The sequence below is a fragment of the Lepidochelys olivacea genome (genome assembly GCF_965140295.1).
Source record: "Lepidochelys olivacea isolate rLepOli2 genome assembly, chromosome: 2".
Lineage (NCBI taxonomy): Eukaryota > Metazoa > Chordata > Testudines > Cheloniidae > Lepidochelys > Lepidochelys olivacea.
The window spans coordinates 63,550,328-63,569,755 of NC_140412.1; the positions used below are offsets into that span (position 1 = coordinate 63,550,328).

At 41.3% G+C, this 19,428-nt stretch overlaps 2 protein-coding genes across 3 annotated transcripts in view; one reads left to right on the forward strand and one right to left on the reverse strand.

The window, feature by feature from the left end:
* CYP7B1 (cytochrome P450 family 7 subfamily B member 1) overlaps positions 1-19,428 on the forward strand; it is a 187,531-nt gene that overhangs the window by 25,071 nt on the left and 143,032 nt on the right. The gene's annotated exons all lie outside the window — the stretch shown is intronic.
* The window catches only part of LOC311515455 (uncharacterized protein), a 172,310-nt gene continuing 156,987 nt past the window's right edge, over positions 4,106-19,428 (reverse strand). For both annotated transcript variants that reach the window (XM_084618525.1, XM_084618526.1), the window contains exon 3: positions 4,106-5,039. In XM_084618525.1, coding sequence (XP_084474651.1) covers positions 4,644-5,039 — 396 coding nt within the window. In that variant the 3' untranslated portion in view covers positions 4,106-4,643. The remainder of the gene's footprint in view (positions 5,040-19,428) is intronic.

Sequence of the window (19,428 nt, forward strand, 5' to 3'; positions counted from 1 at the left end):
TCTAAGCCCATTTTCCCTGGCAGCTTGGGACTTCAGTGCCCTGCCTGGTTGTGCCAGACACACTAGCCTGCTACAAACACAGACCCAGCTCTGAGCCACGTCCCCCAAAAGCTGCAGGCTTAACTGAAAGCAGCTTAAGAAGTGCTCCTGTCTCCCAACATCGAGATACCCAGCTCCCAATGGGATCCAAACCCCAAATAAATCCATTGTACTCTGTATAAAGCTTATACAGGGTAAACTCATAAATGGTTCGCTCTCTATAACACTGATAGAGAGATATGTACAGCTGTTTGCTCCCCCAGGTATTAATACTTGCTCTGGATTAATTAATAAGTAAAAAGTGATTTTATTAAATATAAAAAGTAGGATTTAAGTGGTTCCAAGTAATAACAGACAGAACAGAGTAAATTACCAAGCAAAATAAAACAAAACATGCATGTCTAAGCCTAATACAGTAGGAAACTAAATGCAGGTAATTCTCACCCTCAGAGATGTTCCAATAAGCTTCTTTGACAAAGTAGACTCCTTCCTAATCCGGGTCCAGCAATCACTCACAATCCTGTAGTTACTGTCCTTTGTTCCAGTTTCTTACAGATATCTCTTTGGGGTGGAGAGGCTATCTTCTGAGCCAGTTGAAGACAAAATCAAGGGGTTTCCCAGGGTCTTATATAGTCTTTCTTTTGTGGGTGGAAACCTCTTCCGTTTTCCTGTGCAGAATCACAGCTACAAGATGGAGTTTTGGAGTCACATGGGCAAATCACATGTCCATGCATGACTCAGTTCTTTACAGGCCGATGCTCTTGTTTACAAGTTAGTTCCCAGGAAAGCTCAGATGTGGATTGGCGTCTCTCAAGGTCCGTGGGTAGCTAAGTACTCCCAATTACTTGAATAACCCCTTCACATTATGTTGACCAAATCTGCCTTATGTGCTTCCTACAGCAAATGCTTTAGATACAAGTTTAGAGCCAACGTTCATAACTTTAGATATAAAAATGATACATGCATATGAATAGGATGAATACATTTAGTAGAACATAACCTTTGCAAAGATATGTTACATGGCATATCTAGCATAAAACATATTCCAGTTAAATCATATTTACACTCATAAGCATATTTCTATAAGCCATTATGGGGTGCAATGTCACAGCGACAAGGCATGGATCATTTGATGATTACCTGTTCTGTTAATTCTCTGTGAAGCACCTGGCATTGGCCACTGTCGGTAGACAGGATACTGGGCTAAATGGACCTTTGTTCTGACCCAGTATGGCCGTTCTTATGTTCACTGAAATTTCCTAAATAGGGGCAGCAGCAGTGACTACTGTTCCAACCCAAAAGCAGGAATAGTAAATTCAAATAGCTGTTTCCAAACTGGGGGTGGATTTCATCATTGTCCGTTCCCTATGGAGTTTCCTACACAAAGCCCAATTACTCTTCTTTTGTCCAGGGAAGGGTTAATATGTCAGTACTACAGTAACTGCAGGGCTTAGTAAAAGGAGTGTTAAATAGTGAGTGAGAAGGTAATTGTTACGTTCAGTTCAGATTCCTCCTAAAATGTTATATCCCTTGTTTAAGCTACCTTTATGGTTTAATTTTGTAATTTAATTTTTGATTTTGAATGGGCTCAAAATTCTTACCTTTCCTAATGGTCTCCTTGTACTGTAATAGAGTTACAGAATTTGTGCCTATATCTTCATACTTCTATAGAAGCATAACTTTTTAAAAAATATATATATTTAAAACTAGTCCTTTTTCACTTGTCAGTGTGCTGTGCCATATGGTGCTTAGCAGCATGCCAAATGATAAAAATATTTCTAGAACATATGATATCATCAGTCAATTCAAGAAGGGTGAAACTTCTTGACCAAAGCATTTGTGGCTTTGATACATTTTCACATGTATAAAGTGTATATTTTGAAATGATGAAATATGTCCAAGAGGTCCCTCGTCTGCTATTATTTCTAAAATATTTATTCTGAGCATTTGTTTTTCAAAAATGTAAAAATTTGAAATATGCTAAAGGAATTCATAATAAATGAGCAATTCTTTTCATTACAAAAATGATCAATTTTCCCCTCTGATATATGTAACTAGTAGAGTTTTTGAAATAGGGGTTGTGCCATGGAAGTGGCATTCTTCCATCTCTCTTCTGGAGTGGACAGGTCTGTCTGATCAGGACATGCTCTGGCTCACTGTGATTAGTAATCTACACAGATTTTGTCGGCATTTCTTTCCTCGTGGCATTAGTAGAACAAGTATCCCATGATCCTCGTTATACTTTATTTTAAAAATATCTTGGTCAGTGGTCCCATGATGTATTGATAGGACTCAAGGTATATATATTTTTAGGACAAGTTATAGTGAAAACAAATGGAAGTATAAGAGACAGTGAACCCTACATGTGTGATCATTTACCAAGAATGGCCTTCATTTTTCCATTATTATAGCAGGAATGATGCATTTGCTGTGCTATTACAGTTCTGAATGTTAGAGATGTCTGAATAGCCAGTCTCTCCGTACACATCTTAGCTCTCCAGTTATTTGTATTGTCATTTGTCTTGTGGGGAAGGGCAGGATAGAAACTTCAACCTTCTATTAGGAGTTGTTTGCACGGCTCTGTTTACTGGTATCATAGAATATCAGGATTGGAAGAGACCTTAGGAGGCCATCTTGTCCAACCCCCTGCTCAAAGCAGGACCAACCCCAACTAAAGCATCCGAGCCAGGACTTTGTCAAGCCGGGCCTTAACAACCTCTGTCAAAGTCAGATTCAGGACTCACATAATTTGTCAGACCACTCTGTTTATTAGCAAAGCGCTTTGCTAATGCACCCAGATGTGAGCCCCTCTCTGAGGCTCAAGATAACTTATTTATACAGCTAAGCCAAAGCCAATTTAACATAAGAGACAAAAGAAAGCAGAAACTGACAAATATACATACATATCTTACTTGCACACTAACATTTACCAATCTCCTAGCTCAGTAGGAGCTCTAAGTTAATTAGTTTGAGGACCCATTGTCTCACACTTCTTAATGTTTCTCTTCCTGACAACTATATTTCAACAAACCCTTCAAGTAGCATTTCTTTAATGAATTATAATTTCAATATAATTCATTCTCCTTTCACAATCCCCCCTTTTGGTCAAGCTACGCAGTGACCAACAATGACTGGGTTCCACATATCAATTGTTCTTTATCTCTTTGTTCATCAGTGATATTTAAAATCATCAAATTAGCACTCTGGTTTGGGGCAGCTATCTGTGTAGCATGCCTGACACAATTTTGCATACAACAGGAAAGTAACTGAAAACATACCAAAATTATTAGGATTCCAAACAGGAGAGTTAGGGCTCCCTGAAACAACCAGTTTCCTATGCCAGAGAAATTGAAAAGGTTACTTAGCCACTTCCATAAAGAACTTGGCTCTCCGTGGGGAAGATATGCGATTTGTTCTAAGTGGCTAGCACGATCTATTACCTCATTGGTGTTGTCTGGTATATACACACAGCAGTCTTTTCCAATGAGAGCACAAGTCCCTCCTTTTGCCGCCAGCACTATGTCCAATGCCTGACGGTTTTGGAGGGCCATCTGTCGGATTGCCCCTGTTTCTTTGGCCAGGGCTCTTAAACTTTCTCCGGTTTCATTTGCCATTATTTCAACTACTGCTTGTAACCTTAGGAGCCTTTTTGCATGATGTATTACTCCCCCTAATGGTATTAAGGAACCGCCAATGGCCTCTTCCCAGGTTAAGGGGCTTATGTTATTTACATATCATTGGGCATCTGTTAAGTCCTTTCTTTTTTGCCTGAAATTGCGGAGGCATTCTCGAGGGAAGGTTCCTAGCACTCGGAATTGTGGGAAGAGTCGGGCGGGATAACAGATTCCTGACCAATTAGCTGGTAGTGCGGTATAAGCTCTGGTCCCACACACCGAGTGATGGCCTATTAAGGCCGGGAAGGGTCGGTTGCACCCATTTGTCATATAGGTGTTTGCAAAGGAGGAGTAGCATCCCTCAAAGGGTACAGGGTAATTCTCCTTACGAGGAGTGGTGTTATTTGCATGACATTGAAAGATTGTATTGTTTTCACTAAGGTTACTGTTAGGGGAACATGAGTGATTTCTCTGTTTGATCCCAGGTTGAGAAAAAAATTCATATCTCCATACCCGGCCCGCCACTTTAGTGTTGTTTGAATAATCCCATACACCATTGGCCACAATATGCTGAAGGCAACGGCTTTTCCCCAGATCCAGCCCTCTCCCATTATACACCCAACACCAATGACCCTTTCCCTCCACCACACTTATCCATTGAGATGCATTTATTCCCACCGCTTCCCAAGTGTCATTGCTGTTCCATATTTTGTTAAACAGATGAGGCCCTCCAGTGAGGTCTGGGGACATGAGTGGGATAGCCAGGACAGGAACACCAGTTTGAGAGTGGGCTGGGATGTGGCTGCAGACCCAGCAATTAGAAATATTAAGGGTCTGAGCTATCCACACCTGCTGCTGGATAAAAGAATTGTCATCGTGGTCTCCCCAGACCGTAAGATATCAGCAGCCAAGAAACAGGCAGAGGCGCATGTTGGAGGCAAGGCTCTTCTGGTTCTGACAACCTCAACTGAGGGAACTGCAGTCACGGTTTTACGCCCACCAGGCAGTAGGCGCTAGGCTCGCTACTGCTTTTTTTTCGTTTTTGTTCGTCGTCTGCTTCTGGCAACCCTTACGAGAGTGTAGATTGTAAGGCATTGCAGACTGTTCCTCTACGTCTTCTTCTGGAATCAAAATTGACTCTGCGTTGTCCTGAGGTGATGATTGGTTCTCTGGGGATGGTGTCTTCTTACACTGTGAAGCACGTATCCACGCTGCGATGCCAGATCGTTTAACAGCCCTCTGTGTAGTAAGCAGTACCTGATGAGGACCCTTCCACCAGGGCTCCAAGGCGTGCTTTCGATGATGGCGCCATACGTAGACCCAATCGCCTGGCTCCAGGTTGTGGCAAGCATCGGAGGTGGGTTCCGTGGGCCAGGCGGCTCGAACCTGTGAATGGAAGTGACTTACAGCTTGCATTAGTCCCTTGCAATACTGAAGGAGTGCACTGTGAGTCAAGTTCAAATCTGGAACGGGAGTAATAGTAGTCATAGCTCACATAGGGCGTCCCATAACAATTTCAAAGGGACTTAATTTATGCCTTTGGGATGGAGTGGATCTCATGTCCATAAGGGCTACTGGCCAGCTTAATCCTGTAGAGTCAAAATTTTAGCAAGCTTATTCTTAAGTACACCATTTTGTTTTTCAACTGCACCTGCACTCTGGGTGGTAGGGACAGTGCAACAGATGTTTGATATGCAATATACCGTCCAGGTGTTGAACAAGTTGTCCAGTAAAATGTGTACCCCGATCACTGGACAGAGTAGCAGGAATTCCCTTGGCAGGCATAATATGATTTAACAAACATTTGGCAACAGACAGTGAGTCAACCTTGTGACAAGGAAAGGCTTCAATCCAACCGGAGAATAAACATCCCATAACCAATATAAATTCATATAGGTGACAGGCATTTGTGCAAGAACGGTGCTTAAGGCAGGCCCCGGAACCCCTGGGCCACTTTTACAGGTTTACCTGTAAATATTATGGCTTTGACAAATGGTACAGGCTGCACAGTGGCGGGCTGCAAAAGAGCTAAAATAGGGGGGCCCACCATCCTGTCTTTGTTACAGCAGAGACCATTCCCTCCTTTCCGACATGCGAAACACCGTGTAGCAGGGCGGCCGGAGATGGGTAGAGTGAAAAGGGGGCTACAAAGGTGCCAGTAGGCGAGCGCCAAAAGGAATCGGGATGTAGAGAGCAACCCTGAGCATCCCAGGATTCTCTCTTGGTTTCTGGGGCAGAGTCTTGGAGCAGGGTGAGGTCAGTGAGGGACCAGCAGGGTAAGAGGAGAACAGAGAACAAGGGAATCGGACGTTTCGACTAGGCGCGCTGCAGCAGCCACAGCACGCAGGCAGGGGGGTAAGCCTTGGGCAACAGGGTCTAAAGTGGCAGAGAAATAAGCCACTGGGTGGTTCTTTTCTCTGTGCATCTGAGTGAGAACTCCAAGTGCACACCCAGACTGTTCGTGGCAGAAAAGGGTAAAAGGCTTAGAATAGTCAGGCAGCCCTAAGGCAGGGGCAGAAGCCAAACCCTGTTTGAGGGAAACAAAGGCAGAATTGGCCTCAGGGGGCCACGGCATGGGGTCAGGCACAGAGAATCGTGTGAGTTCCTGGAGAGGTTTTGCAAGGGAGGCATATTGGGGAATCCATTGACTGCAAAATCCCGCCATGCCTAAAAACTTCCGGACCTGGCGTGGGGAGTGGGGTCGGGGAAAGTTAAGGATAGCTTGGACGCGGGTGGGAGAAAGTGCACGGGAACCCTGGGAGAGGAGAAAGCCAAGGTATGTGACAGAAGCTTGACAGAGTTGTAGTTTAGAGCGAGAAGCTTTGTGACCCTTATTTGCTAGGGCAGTAAGGAGCACTAAAGAGTCAGTTTCAGAGGGAGACAATGAAGGGGAACAGAGGAGTAGATCATCTACATATTGGACTAGTGTGGACCTGGACGGGAAAACAAGGTTAGCAAGGTCTCGGGCTAATGCTTGGGAAAAATATGACGGGCTTTCAGTATACCCCTGGGGCAGTGTGGTCCGTGGGTACTGTTGCTCCTTGTAAGAAAAGGCAAACAGGAACTGGGAGTCAGGGTGAACCGGGACAGAAAAGAAAGCAGAGCACGAATCAACAACAGTAAAATGAGTTGCATCTGGTGGGATAGAAGCCAGAATCTTTGAGAGAGGCAAGTTTTGATTCTGTCCACCTATGAGTTGCCTCTTCCCACCACTGCATGAAACAATCAACCTCTCCTTTTGCCAATTTAGTTTTAGGTTGGCCGAGTTTGTCTTTTAAGACGTCTACTCGGTCTTTGTCCCAAGATCCTAACAGTGGCCACTGAATTTTGGGATTTTCCTGAGTTAGCCTTTTGCATTCCTATACACATAATCTCCCCCCCCACTCCCCCGGTCAGCCTTTTGAAGCCATCCCCCACCCATGTCATAAGGTTTTCTGTTCATTAAAACAAAACAATGCTAGCAACAAGACAAACACCACAGACAAACAACGCAAAACATAGATCCATGGTATTCTGAGTTATTCTTCCGCTGGCGCCAGCTTGCTTGTAGAGTCTAAAAACAAAAGAAACAATTTCCACCCCCCTGGTGGGGACAGATTATTGCTTCATAATAATACCACTTTCTTTTACAAATTTCCTTGCTAATTGCGGGAAAAACAGAAGAATTGCTTCCAGGCTGTCCTTATTTTGTTCTATAGTCAGGCTAGTGAATTACCCCACTCACTGGTCATTTATGAAATTCATGAGGTATCATGAATACATTCATGGTGTATCTCAGTTTCCCCTCTTGTGCAACAGACCATGTTTGCAATAGTTTCTCTGCTGTACCAAGCTATAAGTTTATTCTCAGGTAATAGCTGAGACACAGCTTCAGATTTTAGCACTATACACACACACACACACACAATTCTCTTTTGCCTAACATCCCTTGCGCTGTGATTACTCTTTTACACAACTGTACCCCGATTACACTTCCATCTTGTACAACTAGACACAACCAGGAGCAGCCAAGTTAAGTTCCAATAGAAACCTCTTACATCCTTTAGTGATTTTGATTACATTACCCAGTAGTCAAACAATTTTGATCAGATTCTCTCTCTGCCTGCAGCAGTCCCTTATAGACCATTTCTGTGGGAAAAGGGCCCATTTTCCTTCAGAATAGCTGTAAAGGCTTCTGGGGACAGAAGCGTAGTGGTGGTAGTAGCCACTCTACCTGACCCCCTTAGTCTAGACCATTTTTCCAGAAATTCACAGGAGTCTGGACTCTTCCTAAAATACATAAACCGAGCCGGCGTTCCTTTAGGGAACTGTCCCAACTTAGACGTCTGGTTACCCATACAGGAGGACTTTACACACCAATCACACAAGAAGGAAAGTCAGGTTCGTCAGAGCGATGCCCGGTGCAACACACAAAAGCAGCCCACAGGCTACTGCCTCAGTCGCCCTTGCTTTCACACCAAAGGTTTTACCCAAGGCTGCGATTGTGCAGATTTCACTCACTCAGACCGTGGGGACAGGAACCCTTTGGTCAGCCGATCCCCGGATGGAGACGGTGCCCAGACTCAAACACACCACAGGGAGGACGGATAGACACAGAGACAAGACAGTCCTCAGTCCAGACAAAACACAGAAATAATTACCTGACCAGATTCCTGATGTCAGATCCCGGGATCCCTACCAGAACAGAGTGGGAACCAACAGGTTCGATGGCGTAGACTTCACTGTGGTCATGCACCCTTCCGTTCTGGCGGAGGACCGCTCGGGCCAAATGCCCAGGTGCCGGCTTGCCACAGCCGTCCTAAGAACAGTCAGGAGTCACACAGTCCCAGAGAAGATGGTTGCCATCTCGGTGGAACCTCCAAATTGCCAAAGTCAGATTCAGGACTCACATAATTTGTCAGACCACTCTGTTTATTAGCAAAGTGCTTTGCTAATGCACCCAGATGTGAGCCCCTCTCTGAGGCTCAAGATAACTTATATATACAGCTAAGCCAAAGCCAATTTAACATAAGAGACAAAAGAAAGCAGAAATTGACAAATATACATACATATCTTACTTGCATACTAACGTCTACCAATCTCCTAGCTCAGTAGGAGCTGTAAGTTAATTAGTTTGAGGACCCATTGTCTCACACTCCTTAATGTTTCTCTTCCTGACAACTATATTTCAACAAACCCTTCAAGTAACATTTCTTTAATGAATTATAATTTCAATATAATTCATTCTCCTTTCACACCTCTAAGGATGGAGATTCCACCACCTCCCTAGGTAACGCATTCCAGGGCTTCACCACGCTCCTAATGAAATAGTTTTTCCTAATATCCAACCTAGACCTCCCCCACTGCAACTTGAGACCATTGCTCCTTGTTCTGTCATCTGCCACCACTGAGAACAGCTGAGCTCCATCCTCTTTGGAACCCCCCTTCAGGTAGTTGAAGACTATCAAATCCCCCCTCACTCTTCTCTTCTGCAGACTAAATAAGCCCAGTTCCCTCAGCCTCTCCTTATAAGTGTTGTACCAATAAAATAAAAACCAGCAGGATCTTATTAAAGGGAAAAAGGCAAAATACCACATTTACTGTGAATACAGAAAGAATCATAGTAAGCAGTTTGAATCGAATGTTATAACTATAACTATCTCAAATTTATTCTCACATTCATTCATACAAACATATACACACACACACACACACAGGTTCTGCAAGGTTGTTATCATAGTTACCAGCCTTAGAGTTGCTCATGCCAAGCCACTGGCCAGGACATGAGGAGGGAGCAGGGCCTTGTCAGATGCTCATCTGATGCTCCTGGAAGTTGGTTTGCAGAATCAGACCCCAAAGTTCTCACTTTTTAGAGTCTATTTTTATAGGAATTTCTTCCTATGCCAGTCTATGGGAATTGCTTCATCATGCTGTTGCTGAATCGATCAGCAGATAGCACATTCCTGACGGCTCCAAGATGTTATCTTGTTCTTTGGTTCTCCCATTCTTGAGGCTGTTGGGTGGATTCCAGTCTGCCCTCCGGGGGATCCTCTGGTTATTTCCACTTGATGCCTTCTTCAGCCAATGGACACTGGATTCTTAGGCTGGCACCTCCCTGATCATTCAGTTATTATCCACACCAAGCATCCATCCACATACATCCTCTATCTCTATTTTAATCACAATTGTTAATACAACAAAAGGGCGGGGAGTCTCTGGGTGCTGTTTCTGTTGTTAGAGTATTGCTTTGAGTCTCTCTCTCTCTGTGAATTGCTTTGAGAACAGACTCTGTCTTAGAATGTACTAACACAATTAGCAGCTTGCAAGTTTCACACATAGAGGGAGAGAAACAGTACCAAAAACCAAGAGACCTCTTAATTAGTAATACCCTGGAATTTAAACTCTGGGGAATCAAACTCATTTGTGATTTTAATACAGAACTTCTTTAATATGATCCAACATAAGTCATATGCCCCAGTCTCCTGATCATTTTCGTTGCCCTCCGCTGGACTCTCTCCAATTTGTCCACATCCTTTCTGTAGTGGGGGGCCCAAAACTGGACGCAGTACTCCTGACGTGGCCTCACCAGTGCTGAATAGAGGGCAATAATCATTTCCCTCAATCTGCTGGCAATGCTCCTACTAATGCAGCCCAAAATGCTGTTAGCTTTCTTGGCAACAAGGGAACACTGCTGCCTCATATCCAGCTTCTCATCCACTGTAATCCCCAGGTCCTTTTCTGCAGAACTGCTGCTTAGCCAGTTGGTATCATGGTAGTCTTATCGCTGATCTGCTCCTCTTTGCTAGCCTCCCTGTTTACATTTCCCTGTGATATTTAAAAAGTTCTGAAACTTTAAAAAAAAGTTTTTATTGCCTGATGTATCTTAAAAGTATGAGGAAGGTCCAGAGGTTAGGGATGCTGAGTCTCTCTGTTAAAAACAAAACTCTTTTGTCCCAAGTGTGTCTCAGGGTTTTGATTTATTATATATTTTTAATATTTACCTTACAGTGGCAGATATCCCCATCAGGATTAGGCGCTCAGTTTATGGCAGGTGCTGTATAAATTTACAGTCAGAGAGAGTCTCTGGACTGAAACTTATTGCTTGAATTTACAGAGTTAATGAGTTAAATGGATGTTAACAAAAATGAACAAAAACCTTGTTCAGAAGAGCCTGACTAAAAATCTCTCTCTCCCTACCCTCCCTTAACTGCTTATGTTTCAATTTCTTGTGGTACTATAATCTCACTAGTTTTCCAGTCATTCATAATCATGCTATTTCTCCCATTCCCAGCTTCTGGCAAACAGAGGCTAGGGACACTTCAGAGCATGGTTTTGCATCCCTGCCCATCCTGGCTAATAGCCATTCATGGACCTATCCTCCATGAACTTCTCTAGTTCTTTTTTGACCCCTCTTATAGTTTTGGCTTTCAACATCATCTGGCAACGAGTTCCACAGGTTGACTACATTGTGTGAACAAATACTTCCTTTTGTTTGTTTTAAACCTGCTGTCTATTAATTTCATTTGGTGATCCCTGCTTCTTGTGTTATGAGAAGGAGTAAATAACACTTCCTTATTTATTTTCTCCACACCAGTCATGATTTTTATAGACCTCTGTCATATCCCCCCCTTAGTTGTCTCTTTTCCAAGCTGAAAAGTCTCAGTCTTATTAGTCTTTCCTCATACAGCAGCTGTTCCATACCTCTAATAATTTTTGTTGCCATTTTCTGAACCTTTTCCAATTCCAATATATCTTTTTTGAGATGGGGCGACCACATCTGCATGCAGTATTCAAGATGTGGGCGTACTGTGGATTTACATAGAGGAAATATGATATTTTCTATCGTATTAGTTATCTATCTCTTTCTTAATTATTCCCAAATTCTGTTAGCTACAGACAATCATCTGTAGAGTTCCAGGGTGGATAAGACATGAATTTGTAATTTGAAAATTGGTGGATGGGAATTAAACACACACACCCAAAGGAAAAAAGTTTAAGTTTCTTTTTGTACAGCATAAAGAGAAGAAAAAAGTGGCACTGGGTGATAAACCTTTATAAAACAGTGAACATGATGAAAATGCTCTCATAACTGAACATCTATGTTGCAGTGTGAATGGTGCAAGTATAATGAAAAAGATCTACTTCTAGTTTACGCTTTCAGCCTTTAACTGGTTATAGCTATTCTCTTTTGCATTTAATGGCCCTTTATAACAGTCTCATTCAACCCATGAACCCATCAGCAATTTGTTTTTACAGGTTAATATTCTTACAAATGATTTTATAATAGAATATCCTCATCAGAGGACAGATTTATTAACCCTCCTCCTCCTCCTTTGATTTGTCTTTTTGAATCCTAACTACATATATAATTTACTTCCTCTATAGTGAACTCTTAGTATGAAGAAGGCTGCTTTGCCTTGTGATTAAATTCTTTAACCATTTGAGGGTTGACCCCATGTATATTTTAAGAACTAAGTATTATTTATTTGTTCTGATGGGTTTAATGCAGAACTGAAGGGGTTAAAACAAAGATTTCATTGGATTAAGTAGCCTTCAGGGAACTTTTTCGTCCGGTATGAATACATTTATTAATGAGGAATTTTTGGCTGATAATATTTACCCTGGCATTTAACGATCCATAGATGACTGAAATGGGATATTTAAAGTCCTCAGCAATCACTTCTGATCTGTTCTGGAAATTGGAAGATGGTCTTCAGATCACGTTCATCATTTCCAAAATGGAACACAGTTTTTATGTTTAGAGATTTGATAATATGGAAGGGGTATGTAATTAATGCAGATTTTTCAAATGCAAATACAGACGTCCATCCAGTGCTCTGGGCACCTGTCCCATAAATTAAAAATCATAACATGAATATAACTAAAGGATGGACTATCAGTAAGGAATATAATCTCTGTTCCCTTGTTGTCTGTGTGTGTTTTAGATTCAATGGATGGTGTCCAGTGATGGATTAAGACTAAATGGAGTGCAGATCCGACCTGACCAGAACCTTAACACATGAAAATCCAACCCTTCTCCTTGCTAAACTGCATGAAGCCCTCTGACTCCATGCTCTGCCAATATTGCTTCCTCCTTTCCTCATGAGTTTGGGGGCAGGCCTCCTATGTTGATCCTGAGATTCAAACTTTGAGGGTCCATGGGCCTCCTTTAGGCCCAGGGCTCAAGACCATGAATCCTGCCATAGAACACAATTCAGCAAGGTACATCCCTCCCTTTAAACTTGTGAGTAGTCCCTCTGAAGTCTTTACTGCAACCAGACCATTCACGTTCTTAAAGTTAGGCATGTGTTTAAGTACATGGGTGAATCAGGGCTATAATCCAGTCCTGGGTGCATCTCCCAGAAGACAGCAATAAGATACTTATGCTCCTTTTATTGACTGATAATTTACTTAAACGAGGGGTGCATTCTAGTAGTCTTACACAATGTTAACTTTAGAATTGAATCATAGCCATGGTTATATGAGAAAGTGAAGGAAACAAATGGTTATGGACTGGGATCACTGTAGCATTTAAAGTAAAAACATCTGCATACAAGGGAAGAGTGTAGAAGGGGGGTTATAAAACAAATACTTAATAATACTTTGAATTTATATTGCACCTTCTCTGAGGACTGCATCACTCTTTTCAAATATTAATTTGGGACCAGTGAGTATTATTGTCCCTAGCTTACAGATAAGGAAACTGAGGCACAGATATATACATATATATTTTAATACTACATACAATAGGGAGAGCCCTATTGTAACCAGGTCCCCTGACATTTGTATTGATTGTGTATATGGAGGCCTCAGTTTCCTGTCCAAAGTTAGACTAAAGGCTGTGGCAGAGTCAGGACTTTAGAATCCAAGTCTCCTGACTGAGTCTTGTGTTTTTAACCACACGGCTATCCTAAATATGTACAATAATATGACAGGTTGAACATAGATTCATTGCTGAGTTAATTACATTGCAGAGCATCCTGACCCATTTGTAATCAAACAAAAACAATATGAGTAGAAACACTTTACATTTTATAAAATATAAAGTAAATGGGGGGGATTTTGACCCATTTGCACAAATATATGTGCAAGCCTGTTTGTATGTATAGCACAAGAAATCAGAACACAAACAAAGTAAAAAGCAAATCATATGTAATTTGCTAGATCATTATTAAATAACTATAGTTACAATGCCTCATAAGTATTTTATGTAACCCCTATATCAGCCTCCTTACCACACTAGAAATATTTTCACAGGTGTTCTGTGTTTTCATTTTAACTGAGGAATGGTAAGGACAAGGCATAGAACTTCCAGGAAACAGCTGAAGAGAATGTATGTGTTATAATAACCCTCAACATATAATATCCATCAAGCACGAGAGACCACCTTTCCAAAAGGTAGAGAGACTTGTGCGCACAAAAAATGTGCATGCACATGTGTTACTACATTTACCACAAGTGTTAGTGCAGTTTGAGTAATTGTGCAAACAGATGAGTAATTAGACACCTAATTACCCATTCTGAAGTGTAATTACCCTGATTGCATACATAGTTACTGTAAACCTGCATGAAGGTATCATTGCAGGTGAGCATTCATGATCGTACACAGCTCTCTGCCTCTCTTTAGAAAATTAATCTCATAATGTCATCATATGAGGGTCTTCCTTATAAGTTTTTAAGAAGTTAGTCTTAACAGAAACCAGATGGTTTCAGAAAGCTGAAGGAAAACAAAAGAGATTTTAACACGAAAATACAATGTAATAATGTTAAATTAAAACCAGAGTGATAGATTAAATTTTGATGAGAGATTACAGCAGGTAGCCTTTCTGTGTATGGGAATCTGCTCAAAAAGAGGGGTAAGAGATTAATTTTGCTTTAAAAGTTCCAGATTAAGACTTCTAATACACTGTAATGTTTTTAGGAGACTACATCTCCTTTATAGATTGTACCAGGACAACACTTTTTACGTATTGTTGTAGATCCCAAAAGTCTAGAAATGGCAAGCCACATAACTCGTTTTCTGGGTGCCATGCGTCTCCACTGTAGCGTTATCAGCAAGCAAGTTTGGGCAAAAATGGAAAGTGAAGATTCATTTTGACCCTGGATTTTATTCTCCCGCATTGCTGAATTCAAGATTCCCAAAAGAGCTTCCTTCAGTGTGAGCTGCAGTGTTAAGTTTCTTACATTTTCTTCACTGATACTTTTAAGAAAGGTCCAGGGAAAGAAAAGATATCTGATTTTCCCATATTCTGGGGGACCTTTGCCTTTATTACTGTGAGAATTAATTACTTGTCTGCTGTGGAGTACCTTAAAATACATGGATAAATTTGTCCTTTCTTAGGGTGCATGTGAGAAGAGGTCACATGGACTCCATCTACTGCCAGTAGACTGGCCAGAATACATTTATTTCCAGCCATTTGTGAATGAGTGGACTCAACCTTGGGAATTAGAAACTGAATCCAAATGTTCCTCATTGAGTCCTATTTTATAAATCAACTAGGTCAGTTTAAAGACATTTTCATGATAGTCTGATATATGCGGTGGACCCAACCACTGATACAACGTTCACCCTTAAATACACACACCTTATAGCACTCAGTAACTTCTGTCATCTTAGTTGTTTCTTCTTCCATGTCTGAGGTTTCACTGCTGGAGACCTGAATGACCTGGATAGTCTGAACCTCCTGCATCTTGGAGTGTTGTGGTGGTATGCGAGTCTCCCAATCGTGGTATTTTCCAGGAGGGATCCTAGATACTACAGTGATGGGTGCATTTAAAATGCCTGGAGGTTTGCTGTCCTCCCTCCCCTCACCCCCTTTTATTAAGCTATAATAAGATGCTTTAATTTGGTAGCCATCATTGGGTCTCAGTAGAGTGTAGACATTGGGCACTCATCTAGCATCAGCAATGCATGCCTCCATAATTGTTGCTATTTAAAATTATTATCAGAAAAAATATCAATATCCCAGCAGGAAGGAAAGGACAATCTATTCCACATGGCTTATTAAAATGTTGTTGTTTTTCTACCAAATTATTTACAGCACTGTAGCATCACACAGTTTATCAAAATTTCAGATATACTGCACTGTAATAATTTAGCAAACCAAGCTATTTCATTATCGTTATACCCATCTTCCCTTCAGAACTAAATCTGTCTTAATAGTGTTAATTGCTATTTTAGTACCCCATATTTAAATTCACTCCACCGTTTTGGAAGGCTCTAATCTTTGTCTATATTTCAATGTCAAATCCCGATGAAACCGAGAGGTATCACAAAACAAGTTACAAAAGGAGCCCATACCATGACTGTCTATTCAGGACCTGACTTGATTGAAAATTTGCAATGTTTGATGATAATAGCAAGGGCTAGATTGTGTGTTTAGAGTGGGATTTTCAAAAAGCATTCAGAGTTGGTCTAGTTCATTAAAGTCAGTTGTAAAAATAGCCTTAAGAGGAACAGAGTTAGGCCAACATTGAATGCTTTTGAAAATCCCACCTTTGGGCTCTGCCTAGTACTGGAGGCTGTACAGAGTTTCTTTTGGCACAGAAGAAACAATGGGAAGGATTGTGACTGGAAAGCCCATCCTCTCCTAAATTTGTAGGTGAAATCTTGGCTCCTTTGAAGTCAATGGTAACACTCCTGTTGACTTTAATAGGGCTGGAATTTCACCCCTAATGTGCATGTTTTACTATCCTGTTGGGTAATCCAGCCAGCTCACTGTAGTGTGCCTGGTCATCACTGCAGGCTGCTAAGTGGGTAGCAGGGCCATGGCTGCATCTCCTGCCCACTCCTCCTCCTCCTTGCATTTGGGACATTTTGGTGTTGCTAGGAAGGAACAGTCCCCAGGCCCTCCCGCTCCACCATAAAGTGCATGAACTACTTTTTGTACATATCCTTTGCGTGTGGTGGGTCAGGGGAAAGGCTACTTGTGTCTTTCCCCCAGAACTACCCGCATATACTTAAGACAAACACAATTTCATTATAAACACTGGAATGTCATTCATTTTGTGGTTTTCCTCAGAACTAATCACGCTAACATCACATGTATATTTTGAATTGGATGAAAAAATATTCTAGGAATCTTGGTTTCCAGTACATTTTGGAACAACATAGTTCTATTTTTGTAAACTCTTGTTAGGATAAAAATCACACTGTGTGACTCTCTGAAATATAATTACTTTTTGATTTGTAACAGCTGCTACAAACAAAAGAATTTTTCACATTAACAATCCTGGGCCAACAGTCAGCTTTTGAACTCTGGAACACTTCAGTCTCTTTCCCAATGGACCAGCATAGCAAGGAATGATTTGGAAACATACAAGAAATACAAAAATGGTCCTGTGCAATTTTTTTGGGGTTCCAACAAGTAAATGGTGACTAGAAATCTCATTTGAAGAAATGAATTCATGTGACAGAAGAAAGAGGAAAACACGTGAAATCTGCAATCTGATACACTTTTTTTTTTTTTTAATATTCGTACAGAACAATTATCATGAAGATAGTTTCTTAATTGGTCAGCAGAGAGCAGACCTATTTTATTCGTAAAGAACTCTGTCCACTAGTGTGTGCTAGGGATACTTGTTATAGATCCAGACTTGAAAACTTTGTCTATTTTGTCATACGACAGTGATATAAATCAGCAGTTATAATTTAAAAAGACATTGTCAACCCCTTTGAGGAGCTAAATGTCCATTTTAAAGCAATTGGAGGATGAGTTATGATTGCAGGGATTTAATTTCTGTTTAGACTGTCAAAGCCACAGCATAAAAGCCCTGAAATACTGCTGCTACTGAGTACTAGAGAAGAATCATCTCTCTGCTGAATTCTGTAAAGTGCAATAGTTCTTCCTGATGTGAACTCTTATATCACTAACAGGGTACGATTACATTCTTAAAAGTCATGATTGTTTTTGAAGATTTGGGTCTCCAGACGATATACAGTATATAGTAATTATTAAAAAGTCCACTGTAAATGTAAAGGAGATTCAGCAATGCTTCTTTTAATCTCTACCTGCTTGTCTCAGTAACTGAAACAAGTGTTTGTATTTCAGTTGGATAGAATACCTAACAGGTCCTGAATACAGAATAAAATCAACGTCATGTCTGATTAACTCAGTAGGAGAAATTGAAGTGGATCTAAAGGAGCATTATTCTGAACTTCCTCGTTTCCTCTCTTCCCCAGCTGTATTTTAGCATTGAAACAAAATGCCGACATAACCCCTTCAGGAAACTCATACTTACACTTCATGTAAACACATCACCAACAGTTCTTGGGCTAAAGTAAATGATTTGTAAGGGGCTTGAAGTGAGATTTGTTCTTTTTTTGCCACTTGAAGAATAATAACAGTAGAAATGGAAGTCTACTTTATGTAACTCTTACTCATGTTTAGCACCCTACCAAATTCACAGTCCATTTTGATCAATTTCACGGTCATAGGACTTTAAAAATCGTAAATGTCATGATTTCAGCTATTTCAATCTGAAATTTCACAGTGTTGTAATTTTAGGGGTTCTGACCCAAAAAAGAGTTGGTCACAAGGTTATTGTAAGGGGGTTGTGGAACGTCTACCCTTACTTCTGTGCTGCTGCTGGCAGAGGCGCTGCCTTCTTAGCTGGGCGGCTGGAGAGCAGCGGCTGCAGGCTGGGAGTGCAAAAGAAAGGATGGCATGATATGGTATTGCCACCCTTATTTCTGCACTGCTTTTGGTGGGTGCCACCCCTTCAGAGCTGGGTGCCCTGCCAACAGCCATCATCCTCTGGCCACCCAGCTCTGAAGTCAGCACAGAAGTAAGGGTGGCAATACCAGGACCCCACTAAAATAACCTTGTGACCCCCTGCAACTCCCTTTTGGGTCAGGACTCCTAATTTGAGAAACGCTGCTTTTCCATGTGACATCTGTATAGTATAAGGTAAAAGCACAGAAAAGACCAGGTTTCATGGGGGAGACCAGATTTCACAGTTCGTGATGCATTTTTCATGGCCGTGAATTTGGTAGGACCCTACTCCTGTTGGTAAGCCCTTACTCCTATGATTAGCTTTCATGAGTTTGACTTCAGTGAGATTGCTCATGTGAGTAAGTGCTCACAACTATGGGTAGGAGGTACATACTATAATCCTTGTAGTTCACAGCTTGATAGGTTTATATACATGATTTTTTTTTTTACTGTGTTTGATTTACCTGCATGTCTCGAGGTTTATGTCCAAAATTTAATAAAAAACCCACTGTATTTTGCATCTCTGGAAGAAGCCAATAGAAAAAAGTCATTTTCCAACATACAATTTTCCCGCATCCCATCCCATCTTTTGAAGCAAGCTCTTGAGAAAAGAGATAAGCTTTTTACTGTAAAATTCAACAAACTCTAGCAGTGTTGGACTATTAGAGGAAGCAAATTCCTAAGACGAGGCCCTGGAGAATGCTTGGCCACCCATTTCAGACTTTTAGATCTAGGGATTCTTAGTCAAAGTGCCCAGCTGTCCTCACTTGTAACCATGGCTGTTTGTGAGACAGACTGTGGCTCTGATAACTAGGACTAAGTTATATAGGTCTTTATAGATTGAAATAAACTCGTTAAATTGCATTTGGAAGTTAATATGGTGACCATTGCAGTTCCTTGAGATCTGCAATATTATGTTCCCTGTAATGATATGGCTTAACTTGCCAGTAGCCGAATTCTACACCACCTGTACCTTCTTAGGGGTTTTCAAGTGTAGTTACACGTTACATTGCAGTAATCCACTCTAGAAATCACCAAGCCATGAATTGCTGTGGTGAGGTCCCTATTTTAATTATACATAG